At 37.0% G+C, this 22973-nt stretch overlaps 3 protein-coding genes across 4 annotated transcripts; 2 read left to right on the forward strand and 1 right to left on the reverse strand.

The window, feature by feature from the left end:
- Window positions 1-524: 524 nt before the first annotated feature.
- Window positions 525-8751, reverse strand: LOC131336460 (uncharacterized). 2 transcript variants are annotated; one of them, XR_009202831.1, is made up of 9 exons: window positions 8426-8750; window positions 6446-7003; window positions 4903-6249; window positions 4490-4814; window positions 3937-4198; window positions 3611-3827; window positions 2248-2612; window positions 1590-1738; window positions 525-1039 (listed from the first exon to the last, which is right to left on the reverse strand). XR_009202831.1 is itself a non-coding variant. In XM_058372317.1 (8 exons), the coding sequence occupies exons 1-8, from the start codon at window positions 8549-8551 to the stop codon at window positions 1645-1647; spliced, it is 3294 nt and encodes a 1097-aa protein (XP_058228300.1). In that variant the 5' UTR covers window positions 8552-8751; the 3' UTR covers window positions 981-1644. The 2 variants fall into 2 exon arrangements, 1 of the variants encoding a protein (XP_058228300.1); XM_058372317.1 differs by having other exon boundaries at window positions 981-1738; window positions 8426-8751.
- A 7739-nt stretch (window positions 8752-16490) lies between these two features.
- LOC131336413 (uncharacterized) lies at window positions 16491-17748 on the forward strand. The gene is made up of 4 exons (XM_058372244.1): window positions 16491-16800; window positions 17047-17122; window positions 17227-17399; window positions 17526-17748. The coding sequence occupies exons 1-4, from the start codon at window positions 16688-16690 to the stop codon at window positions 17599-17601; spliced, it is 438 nt and encodes a 145-aa protein (XP_058228227.1). The 5' UTR covers window positions 16491-16687; the 3' UTR covers window positions 17602-17748.
- A 2329-nt stretch (window positions 17749-20077) lies between these two features.
- Window positions 20078-22815, forward strand: LOC131299026 (uncharacterized). Its single transcript, XM_058324562.1, has 4 exons — window positions 20078-20672; window positions 21409-21484; window positions 21602-21774; window positions 22539-22815. Exons 1-4 carry the CDS (start codon window positions 20557-20559, stop codon window positions 22627-22629), a joined length of 456 nt encoding a protein of 151 aa, XP_058180545.1. The 5' UTR covers window positions 20078-20556; the 3' UTR covers window positions 22630-22815.
- The last annotated feature ends 158 nt before the right edge of the window (window positions 22816-22973 follow it).

Genomic DNA, 22973 nt, shown 5'->3' on the forward strand with positions numbered 1-22973 from the left:
CTAATAGTCCCACCCTATTTTGTGCAATCAAACAAAGAATTAGAGGGCGCACGGGATTGATAATCCTATCCCAAGCCATAACTCACTTATCAAACACAGGAAATCCATCTAAAAATCTACTATTAAAATTTACCGTAAATACACACTATAAAAAGATTGTCACTTATGCTCGAGCAATCATTCAAAAGTCCCAGGGCACAACCCTTCTCCGCCACACATTCATGTGGATAATCCTGAACCCCAAGTTAACAAGTGGTGGGGTAAGGATGTTTGAGCAATTCGTGAAGTGCTTCAAGAGCCCCCAATAATTTTCTATTCATTGCACCCCAACATACCAACCAAAGTTGGCAGTATGAACCAGTTGGTTGTGTAGTCCCCTTTGGGAGTGAGAGGTCGCAAGTTCGATTCCTATGAATAGAAGATCAACCCTTTGAGGTAATACTAACTTCTAACACCCCCGCTGATATATACAATGTTGACAAATAATAATAATAATAATAATAATAATAATAAGGGAATTGGGAAGTGATAAGGTACACCACGCAAATGGCGCCTGGAATTGCAAATGTCTCAGCATCCATGCATTATCAATATGAACCTAAAGATTTCAACATTACATGTTGGAGAGTACTTGAATCCCATTTTTTACATCTTATGGAAGAAGGTGACTCTCATTTCAATCTCCATCTATACAAAAAACAAAATGCAGAGTTGAATTTTGTTCACCGTTCACTTAAGAGGGTGAACATTACCCTCATTTCTATTGGTTGAAATGTTGTGGATCCCACTACAAAGTGATGTCATACTTACCAAAAAGTGTATTGCAGGGACGAGACCTACACCATTTCAACCAGTAAGAGGGAGGGTAATGTTCACCCTCTTTTAAGGAGAGTGAACAAAATTGCACTCCAGAATGCACCCTTCATTTCTAGTAAATAACTACAATATATCCACTCTATTGTAAAAGTTGGACAAGGGGATGGCAAAAAATCTGAAACTATACATCCATTCATGAGTTTCAGTAACAAAAGCTTGACACCTGCATTTAGAAGTCCAAAAGGAAGGGTGTAAGATCTCTAGTGCAAATAACAAACTTATGGATGTAAGAACTTGCCGAGACTGATGATTTTCACGCTCCACTTTTTTCTGGAAATACACTCATTTTTTTTCCCCTTGGTCAGACAAAGTTAATAAAATACCCGTCTAATTAATTTTGTAATTTGGTTTTCCTTGAGTGCCTTACCTTTGTGGAAGCGTATTTTTTGTAACCTTGTACAAAGAAGAAACAAAAGGAGCAATTTGAAGCATCACCCTTTATAAATGACCCAACAAAGATTTGTGAGAGAGAGATGCTTTCAAGAAATGGTTTCTCAGAGTTGGAATAGAAAAGTCATAGTGGTACAGACCACAAAAATATTTACCCCTCACTCAATACTGTACAGTTTTAGGAGGAATCACCAAGATAGGACACACTCTATATCAGTTGTTTTGATAGATAGGCCCAACATGCCCATCTAGGAACTGTCCCAGTAAATATGCCGCAAGCGTAGGTGAACAAAAGAGGAAATTCTAAAGCCCAAGAAATGTACCGTATGATGCTTCCGAATATGTACAATCTTCTTATATTGAACTAGTAGCTAATCCTCAGAAGTCATCCTGTAAACTGAGTCCAGCAAATTGAATTGACAAGAGCTGCATATAATCTGATTTCTGTACCTCTACCGGAAAAATGAAATTCCTGTAACAAATGATAACAAGCAGCGGTTACCCTCTTATTTCTTCATGCAATAACTCGATACATACATGTTCTTTTCGACTTTTTCTCCGCTCAAACATGAAACAGTCCATTTTTCCCATTTTTACTTTCCCCATACCCTTCATGCCTAAGCATGCACAGACCACCTTAGTTGATTGGGTTAGTCTTAACACCAACGGTCACTTTCAATACACTACTACAATATGCAAATTTAAAGTTTGAAAATATGCAAGGATACTTAATGGAGGTGCAACACAGTAACAAGGGGAATTACTAGTATGTCTGATAAGGATTTATCACAAAATGAAGAAAAAATTGCATATACATAATTAAGACTCGCACAGACTTACTAACAAGCACAAAAAAGGTTTCCCAAAGCTCTCTGTTGAACAAGACTCACTATTTTTTAGTTTAAAATAACAGACACTAGCTTAAAACAGAATTTAAACAAGTAAATCTACATAAAGAACAAGTAAAGACATAATGCATACCCCTCGAAACGTTTGTATCTGCATAGGCTCATGACGTCTAATGGGTAACTCCGGAAAAAGTTGTCGAGCTTCTTTGCCACCTCTGCAATATCAGACAATGCTGATATATCCCAAACCACTAAAACTTGTTTATAATCGTGTTTCTCTTCATGGATAACAACTGTCCAAACAAGATTTAGCCGCTCGTTGACCTTGTAATACTCCAAGAACCGAGTAGATATCCCACTCAGAGAAATGAGGTTTGCTTCCTTGTGGGGCCGACGCCAACCGCATGAAATCTTTGTCAACAGAGAAAGAGCCTCCTTGCGGATCTCAATGTCCTTAACCTTTTCCATTGATTTCCAAAATGTATCATCAATACAAACCTGCAACCCAAATTCAGCAAAGTGTTATTTGGCTAATAGAGTAATAGGCGAACAAAAATAGAATATGCCATCAATTTAAGCAGACAGGAGCATACTACATAAAAGGAAATAAAAGCTCATGCCCATAATATTTGACTAACGATCCTGCTATTAACCATCCACTGGGCTCTGAATAAGGTAAAGAAATGACAAAACAATGGGATTTCTCATGCGCACTTCAATGCACTTTCACATGTAACTACATACTTTTTAAATCTGAGCTGTTTTTAGCGTTTTCCAATGTCCTAACATGAACCTCTTGATTCTAGAATAGGCACATATATAACCCCTGGTCTGCGTCAATATTAAATAAACCCTTTTCGGCCTGATAACTTGCACTACCTCCTTTTCGTATCACAAGCTCGCAAGGACTAAAAGGCCGCAGCAGTCTTTTAACCATCATTATTCCAATACTGATCAAACATACCAAACTTACACTAGTCTCAAAATTTGTCATTGTCCGAGGAGGAGAAAACTAGCCAAGAGGGAAAGAAAGGAGACCACATAAAAAATTATAACAAAGGTCAGTGTTAGAGCTTGTCCATTGGTTAAATATAACCTCCAAACCTAATATATGAGCCTGAGCAGCATCTCCATTCATTGTCAATTGGTTTTGAGTTGGATGCTTTAAGAGTCATTAATTGGTTTTACGAGGCAATTTGTCACGTAATAAAGGAATAGGGATCCCAGACTTGCACATAACAGCAGCACAAACGATGGACATGACTAAGCTTCAAAAAAAATATATAAAAATAATAAACAAGAGTTCGACTGCTTTTGACAAACAGAAAACCGCATTATGTGTAGTTAAAGAAGAAAATCTATCTTAGCAAACACTTGAAAAAACAATAAAACATAATCAAGGGGAATCATTGAACACACAAAAAATGATGCTCCATGAAAAGATTCAGAGACTGCACAACCATAAAGTTAGTAATTGTAATAGCAAAGTAGCATACCTTCCACCTGGCTCCACTGAATAGTAGAGGCTCGACATGGAGTCGAATATCTAGTTGGTCCACGTCAACCAAAGCAGCTATAATAGCTACAGACAGGTTCCTGTCCTCATCAGCATGGTGAAAAAAACCCCGATTCTTGGCATCAGCAACTATTTTCTTCCAAACAGACCCACTGTTCTTTAAAGTTGTCCCATTGCCCAATATCCATAGGCAATACCTACACAAAGGAAGCACTCCTCGTGTTTTTCCCAAAATGTCATGAAAACTACACCAAAAAGACTCAACGATGGTTATACTTGACTACTTTTTCGGATAAGGGAAAATACCTTGCTCTGGTGAGAGCCACATTGACTCTTCGATTATTCGAAAGAAAACCCACTGACCCAATTCCATTACTTCTGACTGTGGATATTATTATCACGTCCTCCTCGCCACCCTGAAAACCATCAACTGTGCGAACTCTCACAGAGAAGTCACTTTTTGGATCTGAACCATATGTCGATCCAAGCTTTTCTTGAATTGCAGAAACCTGAGCCTTGTATGGTGCTATCACACCAATGCCAATCCTCTTTTTTAAGGCAACAGATTCTGTAATGGGAAAGATTCCATTTAGAAATATTTAGTCAAAAATCAAATCAAAACCAAAGATACTGGTATTGCGAGCATTGCAACAAAATAATGAAGTCAGTCAACCAATAAAGATTGATCTGAAAGCTGCTTCAATTCTAATGTAGAGATAGGGGTAGATAACAAATGCGTACTGTAATCTCCTACCACTCTTTTAATTCAAATTCTGGTTTCCTATTCACGTTTTCTCTTCTTTTTGCCCATTTTTAAACCCAAACTTGATGTTATCTTTTGCATACAACAAGAACATACCTTTAAATAGTCTTGAAATTATATCACAGACAGCCGCGACCTCCACCATATTTCTGAGGCTATGCCCATCATTCATGTCTTCACTTCCAAATGCTATGTTAATAAAAGAATAAGAACCATACAAATTGCCCTGTAGAAAACTCCTGTGATAGCTTTTCTCTTTGACATTTTGAGCATCTAAAATCTGTCTTTTATAGAATTCCTGATTCGGAAATAAGCTTATTGACGGATGCATTCTATATTGGACATTGAGAAGGTGCTTCCTATGGCCCAATAATACCAGCCTCTCAAATAAACTTCTACCAAAGTCAGCCTCCTCACAAATCTAATTGAAGGAAAAAATCCAACAGTCAACACAAAAGTATTTCTACGATTTAAAGAGATGGAGAAACTAATACAATAGGATTCAGAACCTTGCTTTTAACCAAAGCGGGTAGTTGTTGCTCATCTCCTATAAGCATGGCATGGCGTAGACCAGGAAGTTGTAGAGGAATTGCTGATTCACATTCTTTAAGCTGAGCCGCTTCATCAACAACCAACAGCTCCACTGGTGTTCTTCCTTGAATGTGCAATCTAACAGAACTTGAAGCAGTGCAGAAAAGCAGGCATGCATTATCCAAACAAAATGCTCTGATTGATGATTTTAAGGCGTCTGGGGGAAAGAATGCCTCAGGAAGAGATCTTAGCATTTGAAGACAATTCCTTTTTGACACACTTAGCTCAGATGAGCCACTAACATATCCTCTCCCATCTTCCGTTATATTGAGGATTTCCTCATCAGAAACCATAGAAGCACTGCATAATAAAGTTCCATGGTGATCAAGAAAATCTAAAGCTTGAAACATGTTTTCTACCACTTCCAATGAAATAAAACAAGTTGGCAAGTGTATGCACAAATTAACAATGAAATACTTCATTTCCTTTTGTATATATTTGAATTCCTTCTTCACGAATTCCCCGAAATTAAATCTTCTCTTGTTTCCGATTCTATAATTTCCATTGTTTGCTTTCCCATCACGTGAACGGTTCTTCTGCACAAGCACCTCATTCCCTTTCTTCCTTTCCTTATTGTCTCTCAAGGTTTGAGCAATAATCTTCATCCATGATTTCTTATTCTTCACAATTCTGAAATTTTGAGCATATAGTTCTTTTTTGTCTCGACCAAATTCCAGCATCTCCTCATCTTCCATATCATCATCACTCTCATCGTTTCTCTCCCTTTTATCATTTAAGTACAAATGGTACTGGTGTCCTGGATCTTCAAGTAAAGATATTATCAGCCGTAAATAATGTCTCCACCCAGATTTTGGAGCAAAGCACTTACCAAGAATTTTTGCACGATTATCAAGAAAAACATTAGAAAGGTCGTCATGAGCATCAATCTGCATTCGCTCCCTATTTCCAAATAAGACTACATCTCCTAACCCATAAATCCCACAATCAACTGACTCCATCACCATTCTCAACAGCCGCCTTGTAACTTCCAAAACTGCAAGGTTAGTTGGGGCACAAGTAAGTGTCCTACATTTCATCTGCCGAAGCACACATAACAACGCTCCAATTGTCTTTGTTTTCCCTGTCCCAGGTGGACCCCAAATCAGCCTAACTGTACTGTCATGGACGCATACCCTTGTTGCAATGCACTTTAGGACTGCTGCTTCTTGGGAGTCATTCAGACCAGAAGAGTAAAGGACATTGTGGGAATTTGTCCTTGCTTTTGCGTATTTATCAAACGAGCAAAGACTACAACCGTCCCTAACCTGTAAGATTTAATCGCATAACAACATGCAAATGAATGCAAATAAGATTATTTATTTCGAATAACAAACAAAAAAGGCGCACCCAATGGCAACAGCTACTTTTAATTGCTCTAAATATTGTATATCAGTATTAAAAGTTTAACAGAGGATATTGTAAACCTAGAATAACATGATAGAAATAAACCCCAATACTCACAAAAGAATCAGGCTGTAGCACTTTCCCAATGATACTCAAGTTACTTGAACCCAGTTCCAAGTTCAGTGCTCTCCATATCCGAATGTGTGTTGTCATATTCACAAGAAAAACACCAAAAAAGGTTCCTATCTTCTCATCCATTTGCATGTCTTGATCAAGCACCATGGGCATTGATGTCAAGATTTGGAGTTTTAAAAAATCCTTTTCTTCTTTTACCTGTTGAACTAAAGCAATAAGATAGCCACTTTTTGGCCTGCTCAAATCATCGATGCATCTTGGCCTTATATCAGTGAGGGCAAAGAGGTCTCCTGTCTCCAGTTCACATTTATCTCCCGCATTCTTAGTGTTTGTCGTTCTTTCGATTACAATATCATATAAAAGGTCCTTGGGAGGACGATACTCTTTCGACCTCTCCACGGATGATATTTCATAGGTCGATGCATCCGCCAATTTTTCCATGCCTGAACACAAGTCTGCATGTGTTTCCTCAATGAGAGGGAAGATAAATGATTTCAAATAACAAGAAGTTGATGGGAATGTTGTAGGGATCTGCTGCACCTGTAAAAGGACAAACTTAATATCACTGCTAGAGTTTGAACAATCATAGGCCAACTTCATCTCAAGTAACGTGAACCCTAATTGGTGGTCATAGACGGAAACATAATACTTATTTCCATTATGTAGTTTCTACGAATAACAAAGTAAATATAGAATAAATTACTTATACATGGACATGGTGATAGTTGTTACAGGTAAACTACATAACAAGTTACCATCAGCCCCTCAATGCTCTCATTTCTAGAGCCCTTCCCAACAAAGAGAAATTCCATTCACGCTTCAGTTCTCAACAAGTTGCTCTGTTCACTTCATGTTCATCACAGAAGTAACAAAAATTTGTAACGGCCTTAGATGTTTTACTTCCATCAAGGAAAAAAGCCTTTTGGTGTACGATATGAGAAGAAAATGCATATTTTCCTGCCATTCATTAGGTCCACCTCCATTAACTCAATTCTATCACTACACCATGTTCAACTCACTCCCTAATCTCTATGTAAAACAAAACCCATCAGTAGCCCTACCTTTATCATTGCCATCAACATAACATGTGGCCAACACCAGTCCTACTGATGGTTTCTCTGTGGAAAGTGAGTAGAGGTAAGAGTACTAATGGGTTTTGTTCATTAAGGAAGTAGTAGTGGTGATTTTGCAGCAGGACAGAAAACTGATCAGGGCCAACTCCCACTCTATTGTAGTTCTAATCAATAGAAGATCATGGGAATCCTCCTTTCGAACTTCCAAGCCAGCTTTCAATGAGTTCTACCCAACAAGGTTCATTTGTTTTAGTTGGGGGTCTTACCCTATGGTTTGTTTGGGAGGCATGAGGGATTATGAGATTTGATGCACAATTTCTATGTCTACTCTTACTCGAACTTCGAGGATGTGGGGAGATATTATTTTAAGAAATCAATAAACCAGATAATCTCTACACGCCGATTAGTCGGCCTAGGCGCTCTCTTCCTCCCGATTAACGCCTAGCGATTTTTAGAACATTGACGTAAAACAGAACCCATCATTAGCACTACCTTTACCATGCCATCAACAAAACATGTGACCAACGCCATTTCTACTAACTGTTTCTCTTTGTGGAAACTGAGTTGAGGTGAGAGTACTAAATTAATAATGGGTTTAGTTCATGAATGAAGTAGCAGTGGTGATTTTGCAGTAGGACAGAAACCTAATCAGGACCCACTCCCATTCTATACTACTTCTACCCAAGGTGTTTTTTTTTTTTTTTTTTTTTTTTTTTTTAGGGGTTTTACACTAGGGTTTGAGACAGTAATAAAAAACTTGACTATGAGATTGGAAGCACAATCTCTGTGTCTACCCAACAATATCAAACACTCCATAAGTAACAAAAATGAAACCCACAAATATTAGGGTGTGGGGGATGAGAGAGAAGGGGCAAAATAAGGCAAAAACCTTGTCCTTGTAAAGGTCTTTGTTGAGAACATCATGAATAGACCAAGAGAAGACCAAATCTACCAAACTTTGGGCACCCTTTGGAGGGGAAACTTCGGCCTCATCATCCTCCTCCATTGAAGTCATTTCTTTTCTTCTCCGAACCAATCAAAACAACTTCAGTTCGTCGTTATGCAAGTTTGTGTTGTTGGCCGTGGCGCTCATCAAATTTCTTTTTTGATCAAATTTGACAGGGAAAAAAATGGGGTATAACTTCTTTTGTCGTTGGGTCATTTAAAGCATTGACAGCTCTCAAAATCTTTGGGGAGATTTTTTTTTGGGAAATCCCACACGTAATTGATTTTCACGCTGCCATTTTATATTAACGACGCTTTTTTTTTCTTTAGTGATAAATAATTATAAAATTAACCTTTTATTTATATATATATTTTTATAATTTGAATGACAATAATGTAAATTCACACCACAAGAAAATAAAAAATGGAGTGCGGTTATAAAATAAAGGAGAGTGTGAAAATCACTACCCATCCCGAAATAGTAGATACTGTTATCAACTTTTTCAATATATATATATATTTCAAACTCCAAAATTTACCATATGCACGCCAAAAGTAAAGTGCAAAAAATGAATTACGGGATTGATTTTCGCACTCTGCTTTTAGAGTGCAGATAGCAAATTTTTGGGACTGCGAAAATCACTTTCGTTTGACAAAATGAATAAGAGCTTAAATTATTGCAAAAATTAAATGGTAATCGCGCCAACAAGAATTTTCGCCTTTCCTGTTTACAAAGCAAAAATTAAATGGTAATTACGTACTTCCACCTTCTGTCAAACAATGGTGCTACCATCACACGTAAACACACAAACACTTTATACACACTCACAATAGTCTAATTACAAAGGGGAAAAAATTGAAATAGTCCCTATAGTTAAATGTTTGTGTCAATTTGGTCCATGTAGTTATAATTGACTCGATTTACACTTTGTACTTCCCATTTTGTTCCAATTTGGTCCAATTACTAACTTCCGTTAGTTTTTTAAACAATGGCCCCCTTTTTTGGGTTAAAACAGACCCGTTCCGCTAAATAAGCCAACTGGCTTCTTTTTTTTTATTCTTATTCAAAAAAAATTCGTATTTGTTAGTTTTTTGGGGGTTATTGCATCGTCATGACGAGAGAAATCTAAAAAGTAAAAAATTATGATCAAAATTCAATTTTTTTTGAATAAAGACGAAAAAATTGACTTATTGGCTTATTTTTGTGTTTATTCAAAAAAATTAGGTTTCTATCATAATTTTTTATTTTTTAGATTCCTTTTGCCATGATGATGTAATAATCCTCAAAAAAAAATGACGAAAAACTAATAAATACGAAAAATATTTGAATAAAGACAAAAAAATAAGCCAGTTAGCTTATTTAGTTGAACAGGGTTACTCATTCCCCTCTTGCCCTAACATACCTCTAAACCAAAACACAGTTCATTCTTCCATTCTCCATTGATAAGGATGCATCTGAGAAGAAATTTGGTTATAGTTTTCTGCAAAAAATTGCCCTCAAATTCATCATTTTCATGATCAGCCATGAGGTATCATAATTAACCACTGGTATTGTCTACCTGTTTAACTTGTGGACAAATACTAAGATGCCTTATTTTTCTGCATAGTACTAAAAATGCATATAGAACCATGTCTAAAAGTCACAACATGATATAGATCCAAAAGTCAGAATATGATAAAGAACCATGTACAAAAGTCAGAATATTACATAAACTCAGTTCCAAATTTAGCAAGTCATAACCTAATACATAGACATAACAAACCACTCAACTAGATTACAATAACCTAACTTAACCGCCCAAGTGGTTACAAAAAATAGGGCCATGTCATTCCATTCATTTTCCTACATTTGGCCCATGCACTGATTCTTGATTAGGAATGTTGAAAAATAAATCTAAGCCCATTTTTTCGTCTTTATTTAAAAAAAACTGAATTTCGATCATAATTTTTTACTTTTTAGATTTCTCTAGTATGATGATGTAATAACCCCCAAAAAATTGACGAAAAACTAAAAAATACGAAAAAAATTTGAATAAGAATAAAAAAATAAGCCAGTTGGCGTATTAGCCGAACGGGTCTATTTTAACCACCAAAAAAGGGGGCCATATGATTTTTCTGTTTAAAGGACTAAAGGCGGACTAACGGAAGTTAGTAATTGGACCAAATTGGAACAAAATGGAAAGTACAGAGTGTAAATCGAGCAAATTACAACTATAGGGACCAAATTGACACAAACACTTAACTACATGGACTATTTCAGTTTTTTCCCCAATTGCAAAACAAGGAACTCGATGGTGTCAACGGGGTTAAGGAGGACTGGAATAGTCGGAGAGAAAACAATATACTATATGGTATTGTGTGTTTTAAAAGAGAGTTATTTGTTCTCCAACTACTTCATGCTCAGCTTGCATGTGCCCGTACGGCCTCCATAAGTACTTCATGCATGACGTTTTCAAAAAAAAAAAAACACGTCCACCTTTGTCATGTGGCCAAGTTGTGCCACTTAGGCATCCATGTGGCGCCAGATAGACCAACTACGGGTAACGGGTGTTGACTAGAGGATGAGTTAACGTTGAAGACCAATGGGGCTGTGTGGCTCTCTACTCAGCCATCTGTTGGTGCAAAAATTGGAACCTTCAAAATCTGGAGCCTTTTGAAACTTGAACAAACTGATGGAAACCGCTTCGAGTCACGTTACGTCGTCGCTTTCCGAAAACAGTATTCGCCCCCACCAATTGGTGTGCACCGGGTTACAGCGAATCTGTTCTGAGGATAAAACGAAGCCCGATCAATGATCTTCTGCCTGCGTCCGCACAAACGAAGGACAGACAGAATACCGAGCCTATGAGAATCAATTGAACCAAGGACTGTTAATTCCGTTTCTGCAGAATAACGGAATAACAGTATAGAAAACAACGAGACAGAGAAGCAGGAGAGTTTCTGGATATTTTTTTGGTGTGTCAAATGAATTAACCAATGGCCTATTTATAGACTTATAGGCACCCTTACGTGAAAGGTTGTGTCTTTTGTAAACACACATTAAAAAGGGTATGTCTTTTGAAGACAATTAATTATGAGAAAGGATCATGCCTTTTAGTAGGCACCCTTTCATGCCAATAATTAATTAGGAAGAGTCATGCCTCTTAGAGGCACCTCCATGTATCACATCCCTTCCTAATAATCACACATCATTCTAATAGTCACACCCTAAGTTAATAGGTGTAATAACTATTCACGTAAAGTCATACCCCATGTGAAAAGGTGTCGCACATTTTCACGAATAACCTCCCGCAACCTTTTATTTTGAAAACCTCCAACACCATCTGCCAGGGTCCTCTCTCAACCAGAAGGAGTTATAGCTGTTAGATATTTTGGCTATACATTGTGTGCTCTACCTTTGAAACTTGCATCAGATAATCAACATACACGAGAGATTGTAGGAAATTACTTGTGTCTGTGTGTGTTTGGTGTGCTTTTAGGGGTGAATGAAACTCGGTCGGTTCGGGGTAATGTAGCCGGGAACTGACTCCAACCGAAAAAAAACAATGGACCGAAATCGATTCGGGATGGTTCGGTTCGGTCGGCTTTTCGGTTTTTTCGGTCCGGCGTTAAAATTGAAATAGACGGTTGAGATTTTTTTTTTTTTTTTTGGGGGTTGTGGGGGGGGGGGGGGGGTTGGTTTAAGATGGACGGTTTTGATTGATCGGTCCAAACCGGTCCAAGTCGGTGTGATTTTGGGGTATATTGGTTCGGTTCGGTTTTTGGTTCAACTATCTCATTACAAATGAAAGTCGTTGAGATATTATTTATGTAATCCAAACCATTTACTTTCTCCATCACTTTTTAAGTGTCCTGTTTCGTAATTCCAACTTATTAAAAAGATATCATTATTATACCTTTCACATTAACTTTTTCCTCCAATTTTCCTACTTATCCATCATCATTACACTTTTAGTCACTTACTTTTCAAAATGAAATATATTTTTTAGGGACAAAATAGACAATGTACCAACTTTTACCCATTAACTTTACAAAATGGACATTTATTAAGGGACAGCTCCAAATGGAATACTGGACTCTAAATAAGGGACGGAGGGAATAGTATTATTTGAAGGTGAAAGTACATAATTAAACACCCCCTCAACTATCATTTTTTTCTCATAAACACCCCCTCACATTTAAAAGTGCTCATGGAGACCCCCTCAACTATTGGAAACAAAATAAAGACAAACTCCATTAACGGAATGGATAAATTGACGAATATACCCTTATTATATTATACTCTTACATGATCATTTCAAAAAAAAACCTGAAATTATTTACCCCACCTCTCCCTAGTTCTGGTTCGGAGAGAGAGAGAGAGGAGGAGGAGGAGGAGGATGAGGAGGAAAGTGATCGGCGACCACCACCACCGCCACTGGCAGCCCCTACCAAATAACGGTCTCAACATCAACATAAATGGGTGTTTTGAAGATTAACACAAAATGGCAACAAATTGATTAGCTTTGCTCAGTAAAACAGTAGTTACAAATTTAAAACAAATTTTAACCGGTGGAAACCAAATAGGTGTCCTAGAAACTAATAACCAATAATAGATTTCAGAACAATAGATTTTGGACCAGAAAAGGAAATAAATCAATGGCACAAACCTTTCATCGCCCCAAATAACATTGACTTGCAAATTAGGAACAACAAGAGCAGCCCCCAAAATTCTTGCAATGACCACGGCATCGACAATCTGATTCCTTTGTTGATTCATCCCACCCGTGACCACAACCATCAAATACCTAGTCCTATCTTCTGCATTCTCCCTACTCCATTTATTGTACTCCCTGCTGAAATCCAAACACGGCCTATACCCCAATCCATTAGGTTGTTTCCAAAACTCACTCTGTTCTTAATTTTCTCCAACTTTCTTCAAAAACCCAACATTATTCTCAATGTTTGACACAAACCCATTCGTAAAAGATGATTCTTGATGAAGAAAAGCACATGGGTTCGGCGAGAATGAGACCAATGGGTCGAGATTGAACCCAATCTTTAGGGAAAATTTCAAAATAGTACCCGACCTTTCACACAAATTGCACACAGGCACCTGACCTTTTAAAATTATCAAAAAAACACCTGACCTATTTAAAAACTCATCAATTTTCCACCCGCCATTAACTTCCCATCCAAAACAGATGGAAATGTTGAAAATGTGCATTTTGGCACGAATATTGGCAAAACAAGATTAAGGCTCATTTTGGCAAAACACAATATTATACTCATAAACAAGATTAAGGCTAGATTTGGCTTTAAAAGTCAATTAATAACTTAATTTTTGTTTTTATTCAAAAGAAAAAAAGCGCAATTGTTAGTTTTGGGTTAAGACGAATCAATAAGTCACAAAAATTACTTAACTTTTCAATCCAAACCCACCCTAAATAAGGAATCAAGCTTAATTTAGTAATTAAATATCCATAACTATGTAGCCAAATAAGATTACTCTGTATTAAACAAAGGAAAAGGCAAAAACAAAAAACATAGAATAGTCATGGGTGGGTAGAAAAGTGACTGAGTTAAGTAATTTTTGTGACTTATTGATTCGTTTTGACTCAAAACTAACAAATGCATTTTTTTTAATAAAGAAATACACAAATTAAGTTATTAATTGACTTTTAAAGCTAAATTGAGCCTTAATCTTGTTTATGAGTATAATATTGTGTTTTGCTAAAATTAGCCTTAATCTTGTTTTGCCAATATTCGTGCCAAAATGCAAATTTTCAACATTTCCATCTATTTTGGATGGAAAGTTAACGGCGGGTGAAAAATTGATGGGTTTTTAAATAGGTCAGGTGTTTTTTTGATAATTTTAAAAGGTCAGGTGTCTGTGTGTGATTTGTGTGAAAGGTCAGGTGCTATTTTGAAATTTTCTCCAATCTTTAATATTACAAGAAAAAAACAGAGGAAGAAACAAAGGAACCAGAACATTGGGCGTTTCCACAGGGGCTTCTTCTTCTTGGCTGATTTTTTTGGAGAGAGAAACAGAGATTGGAGGAAAGAAGAAGAGAGAGAGCTGATTATTTGAACCGGAACTGATTTTGCCATGTCAACAGAGACAAAGAAACAGAGAGAGGGCATTTTTGTCCAAAACAAGCCCAAATTACTGACATGTGACCTTCTAGCAAACGGTTCTAAGACGGAAGAGTGTCACTTGAGTAACGGGAGTAGTTGAGGGAGGGAGAATCCTATACGTACCGACCAAAAATATAGGGAAATCGTACCGACGGCCGCGCGTAGCCTTCTCCGGCCACCGGACGGCCGATCTGAGCCGTCAAAAAATTTAAAAAAAAAAAGCCGAGGGGCCCGGCGCAGGAATCAACGGCATCCGATGTGTATAGGGCCCCTCGGTTTTTTTTTAAAAAATTTTTGGACGGCTCTGATCGGCCGTCCGGTGGCCGGAGACGGCCGCGCGCGGCCGTCGATATACCGTCGGTCGGAAACAGTCGGTGCAAATAGCACCACTCGTTGAGGGAGTCTCCATGGGCGCTTTTAAATGTGAGGGAGTGTTTACGAGAAAAAGTGATAGTTGAAAGGGTATTTATGTACTTTCATCTTATTTAAATTTCTAGTTTTTCATTGTTCGTGTGGAAATTCAAGTTGTTTGAGTCCCAATAAGTACCAAATCCACTTCCATATAAGTATCCATATACCTCCGCCACTTATGGGCTTGCTCTTACTTTTAGCCAAGGTGTAGCTTGTTCTGTCCATTACAATATAGCCTTTCAACTACTCTTTCCCGTTCAGCTATAATTTACAGGAATGAGGAGTTGACACTCGATTGGTCGGACATCACCTTCTCTCGGTACCTTGAGCGTCCAAGAAATCAACACGAAAAGTACTTTATTCTTATTCTTGTTCAGACTAAAACTTCGTTGCGAAGCAATTCGTAATTGGACCGTAAATAAATTTTACGGCGTTCAATCGCAAAAATATTTTGAATGATCCAGATTTTTAAAAAAAAACTATTCATACAAATAGTTAAAACTTTTTTAGCAAATAGTTTTTTTTAAATCCAAACCATTGCTCGCCTAAACGGATGGCTGCGATTGCACGGCCTCATAAATAGGTTGTTTGCAGTAGTTCCGTAAATAAGTTTCTCTCCTTCGTGGGATGGGAGAGTAGAAATTCTGCACATGAAAGTACATACAATGCCTCATAACCACAATTTGTCTTCTCTTTTTTTTATATATATCAACAAAAATCGGTATTATTAGAATAGTTAAATAAGCATTTTGAAAGCTTGACCTTCTTGTACCCGGCGCCTACATACATTATTGATGTCGTTGGGTCAAAAGCCTCTTAGTTGTTCAATTTGTCTTGGTATTGCATTGCATCTTTTGGTTTTCTCGTATTTCATGTTTTCACAAACTTGATATATGATCAAAATATAAAGTACTCCCTCCGTTTCCAAATGAGAGCCCATGTTACTATTTCGGACACTTCAAAAAACTGTTTATATCTTACAATTGATACTGCTAAAAATATTCAATGTGAATCTTGTTTGATAGATCTCAATTAATTTGATTAAACAAAATTTTTAAAATCATCAAAAATATTATAAATTAAAAAATATACACAAAATAAAAATAACTGAGAAAAATGAAAGTGAACTCTCATATAGAAACGGAAAGAGTAAGATGAATTTTAATCTTGTAATCATCCCAGTAGCATATCTTTATGTTAATTATGAAATTGTATAGCGTCACTGCTTACGCCTGGACCCCAAAATATTTATGGCTTTCCCTGATAAAATATAGTATAAAATACATGCATTCAGTCTTGGGGTGAAAGAAAGAAGAACCCAATATTATACTCCTCCGTCCCAATTTAAATATTTCTTATAGGAATTTTGACCTTAAAAACTAAAATACTTTTAATTTTTTTTTAATTTTGTTTTGTATAGTTCAAAAGATCTCGATGAGTACTTTAAAACAGTGCAATAAAGTTTCAAAAAAAGATTATGAAAAATGCGATTTTTTTGAAAGTTAAAATGACACGACTTTACATAAGGAGCATTTAAAATGGGACGGAGGGAGTAATAATTGCACGAATGTATTATTTCATATATATAATAAATGGACATACAATTGCAAAGAGTTGATGAACTACAGGCTCTAAAATTGAGTTGAAACGAGTCAACGGTTTATCGGAATCGGAAAAGATGGCCGGAGTGGAGTTGATTCCTAGAGAATACGGATACGTGATCCTTGCCCTCGTCCTCTACTGCTTCCTCAACGTCTGGATGGCCGAACAAGTCCTCAAAGCCCGCAAAAAGTATGCAATTTTCTCAATCCAAATCATATCCAGCAGTTTTGATTCGACAATCGATTGTAGTCATTTGATTAATTAACCCATTCGACATTCGTTGCTCTATAAGGTATTTCAACGTTGGTTCTACTCTTTCATTCTCCCCGTTGTGCGTGCTGCGTCGAACTCAAAATAAAAATATGGATCAAGTCGCCAATTCTTTGAGAATCTCTGTATTCTATTGTGCATCAATTCAATTTTGTGATTTTGAAGGTACAATGTTCATTATCCGACACTGTATGCCTCAGAATCTGAAAGCAAGGATGCCAAGCTCTTCAACTGTGTCCAGGTTTTTTGCCTTTTTTCTACCTATTCGATTTCTTTCTTTGCTGCTTCGGATTTTTTAAGATATCGTTAACGGAAACGAAGAATGATTCCGGTGGGTGATGGCAGAGAGGGCACCAGAACTCACTGGAATTGATGCCTATGTTCTTCATGCTGATGATTGTGGGTGGAATTAAGCACCCCTTGATCTGCGCCTCGCTTGGACTAGTTTACATCATGGGCCGCTATTTGTACTTCACCGGATACGCCACCGGGAATCCCAAAAACCGTAACAGTCGCTGGTAACTATTCATGCCCCCATCCTCCTCTTATACATTCGAGCAAACCTTTTTTTTTTGAGAACTAATTTTCCTCTGTAAACTGATTTGTTGTGGATTCTAACAACAAAATTCCTACTCTGTGTGCAGGAAATTAAGTCTTTTTGCATTACTTGGGCTAACGATCGCCACAATTTCTTGCGGGATTGAAGTACTGATTGCGTAAAAAGCAAACGCCTGATTTAAGCAGTTTGCATTTGGCTCGCATCCTCGGTCAAATTTGTATTTTGCTACCATGTTGTATTTCTGTTTTCTAATGTGGAGTTGACCTACGGATAATACATGAACCTTTTGTGGTGTGGATTGTGTTTTTTACACCTGTGTTTTACTTGAGAAAATTGGGATTCGGTCCCAGGATTAATTGAGATACGCGTAAACTGGCCCGAACGCCTGAGTTAAAAACCTAAAAATGAGAAAACACGCATGTGGGTTGGAGAGGAATCCAGAACATACTTGTCCACGTTCCAGAAGTCCTTTGGCCAGAATTCTTAGGTGTCCAGGCCTCGACTAATCCGGGGTCCAATTCCACCGATACTTCCATTTAGATCTCATACGAAAGAGTAAATAAAGCTTCTTCTTTTTTCTCCCCTTTTAAGCCCTTGCTTAGAATTAATACGAATTTCAAGTGAAGTAGTGGGTGTTTACGATTTTTTTTTCTGCTGATTTTGAGAATTTAGCTTTTCAAAATCAGTTTGGAGTGTTTACCAAAACAAAAGTGCTACATACACAACGGTTGTGTAAAACACAACACACAATCAATCTCTAGCCGTCCATTGCTGTAATAAATGGTCAGGATTCGCTCAAACTCTTTCCCATAAAAGTTGAACTTTTCCTTGGAAGAGTTTTTATAAAATCTAGACCATCAAAATATATCTGGATGGTCAGAATTACGCACACAACCAACACAACGATTGTGCAAGTAGTATTTTTGTTACCAAAAAATCTAGATAATAAATTTTTGGATTCTATAGATTTAGAAAACCTAAAAAAGGAATGAAATTTCCGGTTAAGATGGTTTTAAGTTTTATAAATGCTGATTTTTAGCGTTTTGAAGAAAATAGTACCAGCTTTAACTGCAACTTAGTCATAATTTTACAGCTATGAAAAACATATTTATTTGCTTTTACTAAAATCTAAAATTTAAAGCTAGATTTTAAAATCTGTATCCACGGTTATCGCAAAACACTTCAGTAGTAGCTGCCTTCGGAAATTGGGTAGAGCATGATGGGAGCTTCTTCTGGCTGCACATGCACCAAATCCATCTCAACACACCAACAAAAGAAATCAAGTTCCTATTACCATTATAACCTTTGATGACGAAATTACCTTTAAGGCCAAAAAACTAAAGTTGGAACTCAGTTTTCCTGGAATTTTCAAACAGTTCCCCGAAATACGGTTTCTAACTAGCCAGTAAAACATTTCCAGTGGAACCATGAGGTCATTTTCATTGATGATCCATCTCTCCCCGAAACATCACTTTTCGGGGTCCACCTATGGGTATCGCAAACAATCTTTGGACTCTCCACTTATTCGTTGGTTCTTTACGGATCTACTTTGATGATGGAGACCGTGTATTAATTTTTAAATATTTTATGAACATTAGTCGCGTTAAAATTTATGTTAATTGAATCAAATTACTCCATTTGATATGTTTACAAAACGCATGTTCATTGAAAAATGAGTTATGATCCATCGTTGTAATATTTTTTCTGATCATATCGGAATTATATCAAACAATATCCTGTCAATATAATTTTTGAAAAAGCTGAAATTTTAGGCGAAGTATATAATGAACGGGGTCGGACCCCAATCAATAAATTGAGTGCAAGTGAAGTGACGTGCAGTTAGTGCCTCCTTTATACTCCTATGCATATGGGCAGCGTTCGATTCCCGTAAGTACCCATCACCCTCTCCAAGTCCCCTAAGATAGAGTAGATTAGGTTTAACGAATGAAAGGACGGGAGTTGGGAGAGGATTCAAGTCCCTGGTAATGAAATTCCCAGTTGTCATTTGGAAATGTACAGCAAGAAGATAAATTTTAGTCTAGAAGAATGTTCTCCACATACATCTGATCGATGTATTCTACTAGTAGAGAGAAACTTATTCACGAAGCCGTTGCAAAATAGCTCTTTACGGAGTTGAGCGGTCTCAGTCGTCCGTTTCGGCAATCAATGGTTCGGATTTAAAAAAAACTATTCATGCAAATAGTTTTTTTTTTTTAAATCCATACCATCCAAAACATTTTTGATTGGCCGAGATTGAACTTCATAGACACTTGTTTACAACTGCTCCCTAAACAAGATTTTCTTATTCTAGTATATTACAATATACACTGAGATGATTCAAAAACTCAATAGAATAATTAGTAGTATATATATGAAGTTCTCTCTGTTTTCTTTGCGTAACTAGAACATCAATAATGTACTTGTTTTTTGTTTTTTTTTTTTTATACATGAGGGCATTTAAGAAAATCATATATGATGAGGGATAATAACTTGAATTTTGACTAGAATATTGTAAGAAACCAATGATATCGAACATACTCAAAGTTTACCTGATCATATCAATTAAAAATAATAAATTTTAGTCCTATCGGTCCCTCTATAGCTCCCCCTCTAGGCTCTAATTGTCATAGTATTTGCATCAAGACAGATTGTGCAGTGTTTGTCCAAGGGCTTGTAGATCGGCAGAGTGCCCCTTATGATGTTCAAATGGTTCTTTCTGATTTCTGTTCTTTGTGTTCTAAGTTTAGTGTTGTAAAAGTTGTTAAAGTTTCTAGACTGGACGTTAAAGCTGCCCATGTTAAAGCTAGGATAGCATTAATGTGTTTGTAAGATTATTTTTCGTCTATATGCAATTTATCTTTGGTCAAAAAAAAAATTGTCATAGTATTAAATTGCTGTGCAAGTCTCAATTTTGATGCGAAGAGCCAAGTCAAAATCTTGCCTGCCTTGGAAAGAAAGACAGGAAGATGCTATATAAACCTAGCACAGCTCCGGCCATGCACATTATAATGACATACAATCACAATTGAGGAGAGAGAGAGAGAGAGAGAGAGAGAGAGAGAGAGAGAGAGAGAGAGGAAAAGGTGAGGGTTTTCTTCGATCAGAACAGGAAAAAAATGGGCGGATTAGAGTACTTGGTGTTGAAAGGATACGGATACGTGGTCCTTACCCTCGTCTTCTACTGCTTCTTCAATTTCTGGATGGCTTTCCAAGTCGAGAAAGCCCGCAAGAAGTAAGCATATTCTTTCAATTGTCTTAACTTATTTTATCTTGATTCGTCATTTTTAACATACTAATTTCAAGTTTTTGTGGGGTTCCTCCCGAATCCAAAAAAAAAAAAAAAATGATCGAAATAGTTAATTTTGTTGAACTCATCGAGAAGAACATATGTGCCAAAAATCGATTCAATTAGACATGGTTCGTTATATGAACAAATGGCGTTTGTGCAAGGAAAAAAAATAGAAGGTTTCAAACCTGCAAATTTGACTTCCCATTTTTTTTTAAAATAGAAACGATTTCTAATTCCCAATTCTCCACGTTGTCTAGACGATAATTTTTTTTTTTTTTCCAGAAATAAGCAAATCATAATTATAATTTTTTTTTCTTTCTAGTTTTCTGTTGTAATGTCCTGCTTGTGGGTGTTTCTCAATTCTCCCCTTCGGAGGTCTTCCTAACCCTTTTGGGTGTAGTGTGTTTTTTTTTTTTTGATGTCGGTGGTGTGAGTTTTGTGTGAGGTATTGTACCTCGGTAGTCTTTGTAAGAAGTTTGGGGTGTAAGTCGGAGCCTATCCGCCTGGTTGGCTATTCTCTCATTCTTCGAGGAAGAATATGCTTTTTGATGTTCTCTCTTGGTTATCAAACGGATTTTTGGCACAAATGCTATTCTAGAGAATCTTATAGAAGGAACAATTCCGATGTCGTCTGATTCTCCATTTGACCAAATCATTAATTTGGTCAATTTTATTAAAGGTACAATGTTTCCTATCCGACGCTCTATGCCTCAGAATCAGAAAACAAGGATGCCAAGCTCTTCAACTGCGTCCAGGTTTTTGCCTCTTCTCTAGCCTGTTCGATTTTCTTGCTTTGCTACTTTGTTTTTTTTTGTTTTTTTTGTTTTCAATCTTGCTAACTAAAAGGAAGAGATTTTGGTGGGCGATTACAGAGAGGGCACCAGAACTCGCTAGAAACGATGCCCATTTTCTTCATGTTGATGAATTTGGGTGGAATTAAGCATCCATTCATCTGCGCTTCGCTCGGACTACTTTATACCATGGGCCGCTATTTCTACTTCACTGGATATGCCACTGGCAATCCCCAAAATCGCCTTAGCCTTGGGTAACTATTCATAACCCCATCTTCCTCGTATATACTTACTTAAGTACTCCGTTTGTATATTGTTGTCAAGAAAAAATCAAACATTTTTTATTTGGATTCATCTTGTCAAAAATGCGTTATTCTAGACTTTTTGTTTTGTGTGCTAGGGTAATTTTTTTGGGACCGAGGTAGTAAAACTTTTTCGTGCACGGCTTTTCGATGCAAATGCATACACAATTCTATGAGAGCATACCGGTATACGATCCTATTGTTGGACGAGCCCCTAGGGCAAAAGTGTGTTATTGGAACTGGTCCATGTTATAACGTCAACACCAAGATAATAGGATCTTATTGAATTACTTTTTCAGAAAATTCATGCATAATTTTTTTTGCATAGATTCAGACACAAATATGTTTCTGAACTGTCTGATACACACGAGATTCTCACAAAATAATGAGGGGCCTACATACATTAGAAGAAATGTGCCCGGATTATGCAAATTATACCACAAAAATATAAAGGGGGAAAAAATATAAAGGAAAAAAACAGAGGGAGATTAGTACAAATTAAATGAATAAAGTTAATCAACATCGGTTCCTTCTTTTTTTCTTTTTCAATGTAATCCTTCTACAAATCATTTCTCTAATCTCCCTTAAAAAAGGTTCATCCCCATGGTAAGCTTCATTTATTCTCCTAATTAGTTGATTTCACACAATCAAACAAGAATCAGTTGTATATAACTTATTTGTTGCGGATTCCAACAAAATTTCTTCTCTGTGCGCAGGAGATTCAGCTTCCTTGCTTTACTCGGGCTTATGATCACCACAATTTCTTGCGGGATTAAACTGATCGTTTCGCAAAAATGGAACGCCTGATTTCAGCAGCGTGCACTTAGCTTGCATCCTCTGTCGAACTTGTCTTTTGCTGCTTGTTTTTCTACAGCTCATGTATTTTGTAACCCTTAATTTTGTGGTGTAGGTTGTGTTTCACTTTGTAATAATTGGAAACATGGGATGTTTTTGGACATGGTTTGAAAAGACTTAATGTTGGTTATTGGAAAATGAGTGCTGATCTTCGTGAGGGGGGGGGGGGGGGGGAGGAACATGTGTTCAAATGAATGGTTATTTGGAAACATCATCAACCGAGTTTATATCAAGTTGATCACGAGTAACTTCAATTTCTTAAATATCATAAGTTGAACGAGCCGAGAATAGCTTGT

This window comes from Rhododendron vialii, chromosome 8a (assembly GCF_030253575.1).
Source record: "Rhododendron vialii isolate Sample 1 chromosome 8a, ASM3025357v1".
Classification (NCBI taxonomy): Eukaryota; Viridiplantae; Streptophyta; class Magnoliopsida; order Ericales; family Ericaceae; genus Rhododendron; species Rhododendron vialii.

What these genes read in the sequence shown, in the direction of transcription:
- LOC131336460 (XM_058372317.1), bottom strand. Translation starts at nt 8,551, where the DNA reads ATGACTTCAATGGAGGAGGATGATGAGGCCGAAGTTTCCCCTCCAAAG. An exon ending in CCGCTTTGGTTAAAAGCAAG is followed by an intron (nt 4,815 to 4,902) that starts GTTCTGAATCCT and finishes TCCTTCAATTAG; the next exon opens with ATTTGTGAGGAGGCTGACTT. An exon ending in AGATACAAACGTTTCGAGGG is followed by an intron (nt 1,739 to 2,247) that starts GTATGCATTATG and finishes CATTTGTTACAG; the next exon opens with GAATTTCATTTTTCCGGTAG.
- LOC131336413 (XM_058372244.1), top strand. Translation starts at nt 16,688, where the DNA reads ATGGCCGGAGTGGAGTTGATTCCTAGAGAATACGGATACGTGATCCTT. An exon ending in GTCCTCAAAGCCCGCAAAAA is followed by an intron (nt 16,801 to 17,046) that starts GTATGCAATTTT and finishes GTGATTTTGAAG; the next exon opens with GTACAATGTTCATTATCCGA. An exon ending in AGCTCTTCAACTGTGTCCAG is followed by an intron (nt 17,123 to 17,226) that starts GTTTTTTGCCTT and finishes GGGTGATGGCAG; the next exon opens with AGAGGGCACCAGAACTCACT.
- LOC131299026 (XM_058324562.1), top strand. Translation starts at nt 20,557, where the DNA reads ATGGGCGGATTAGAGTACTTGGTGTTGAAAGGATACGGATACGTGGTC. An exon ending in GTCGAGAAAGCCCGCAAGAA is followed by an intron (nt 20,673 to 21,408) that starts GTAAGCATATTC and finishes ATTTTATTAAAG; the next exon opens with GTACAATGTTTCCTATCCGA. An exon ending in CAAAATCGCCTTAGCCTTGG is followed by an intron (nt 21,775 to 22,538) that starts GTAACTATTCAT and finishes CTCTGTGCGCAG; the next exon opens with GAGATTCAGCTTCCTTGCTT.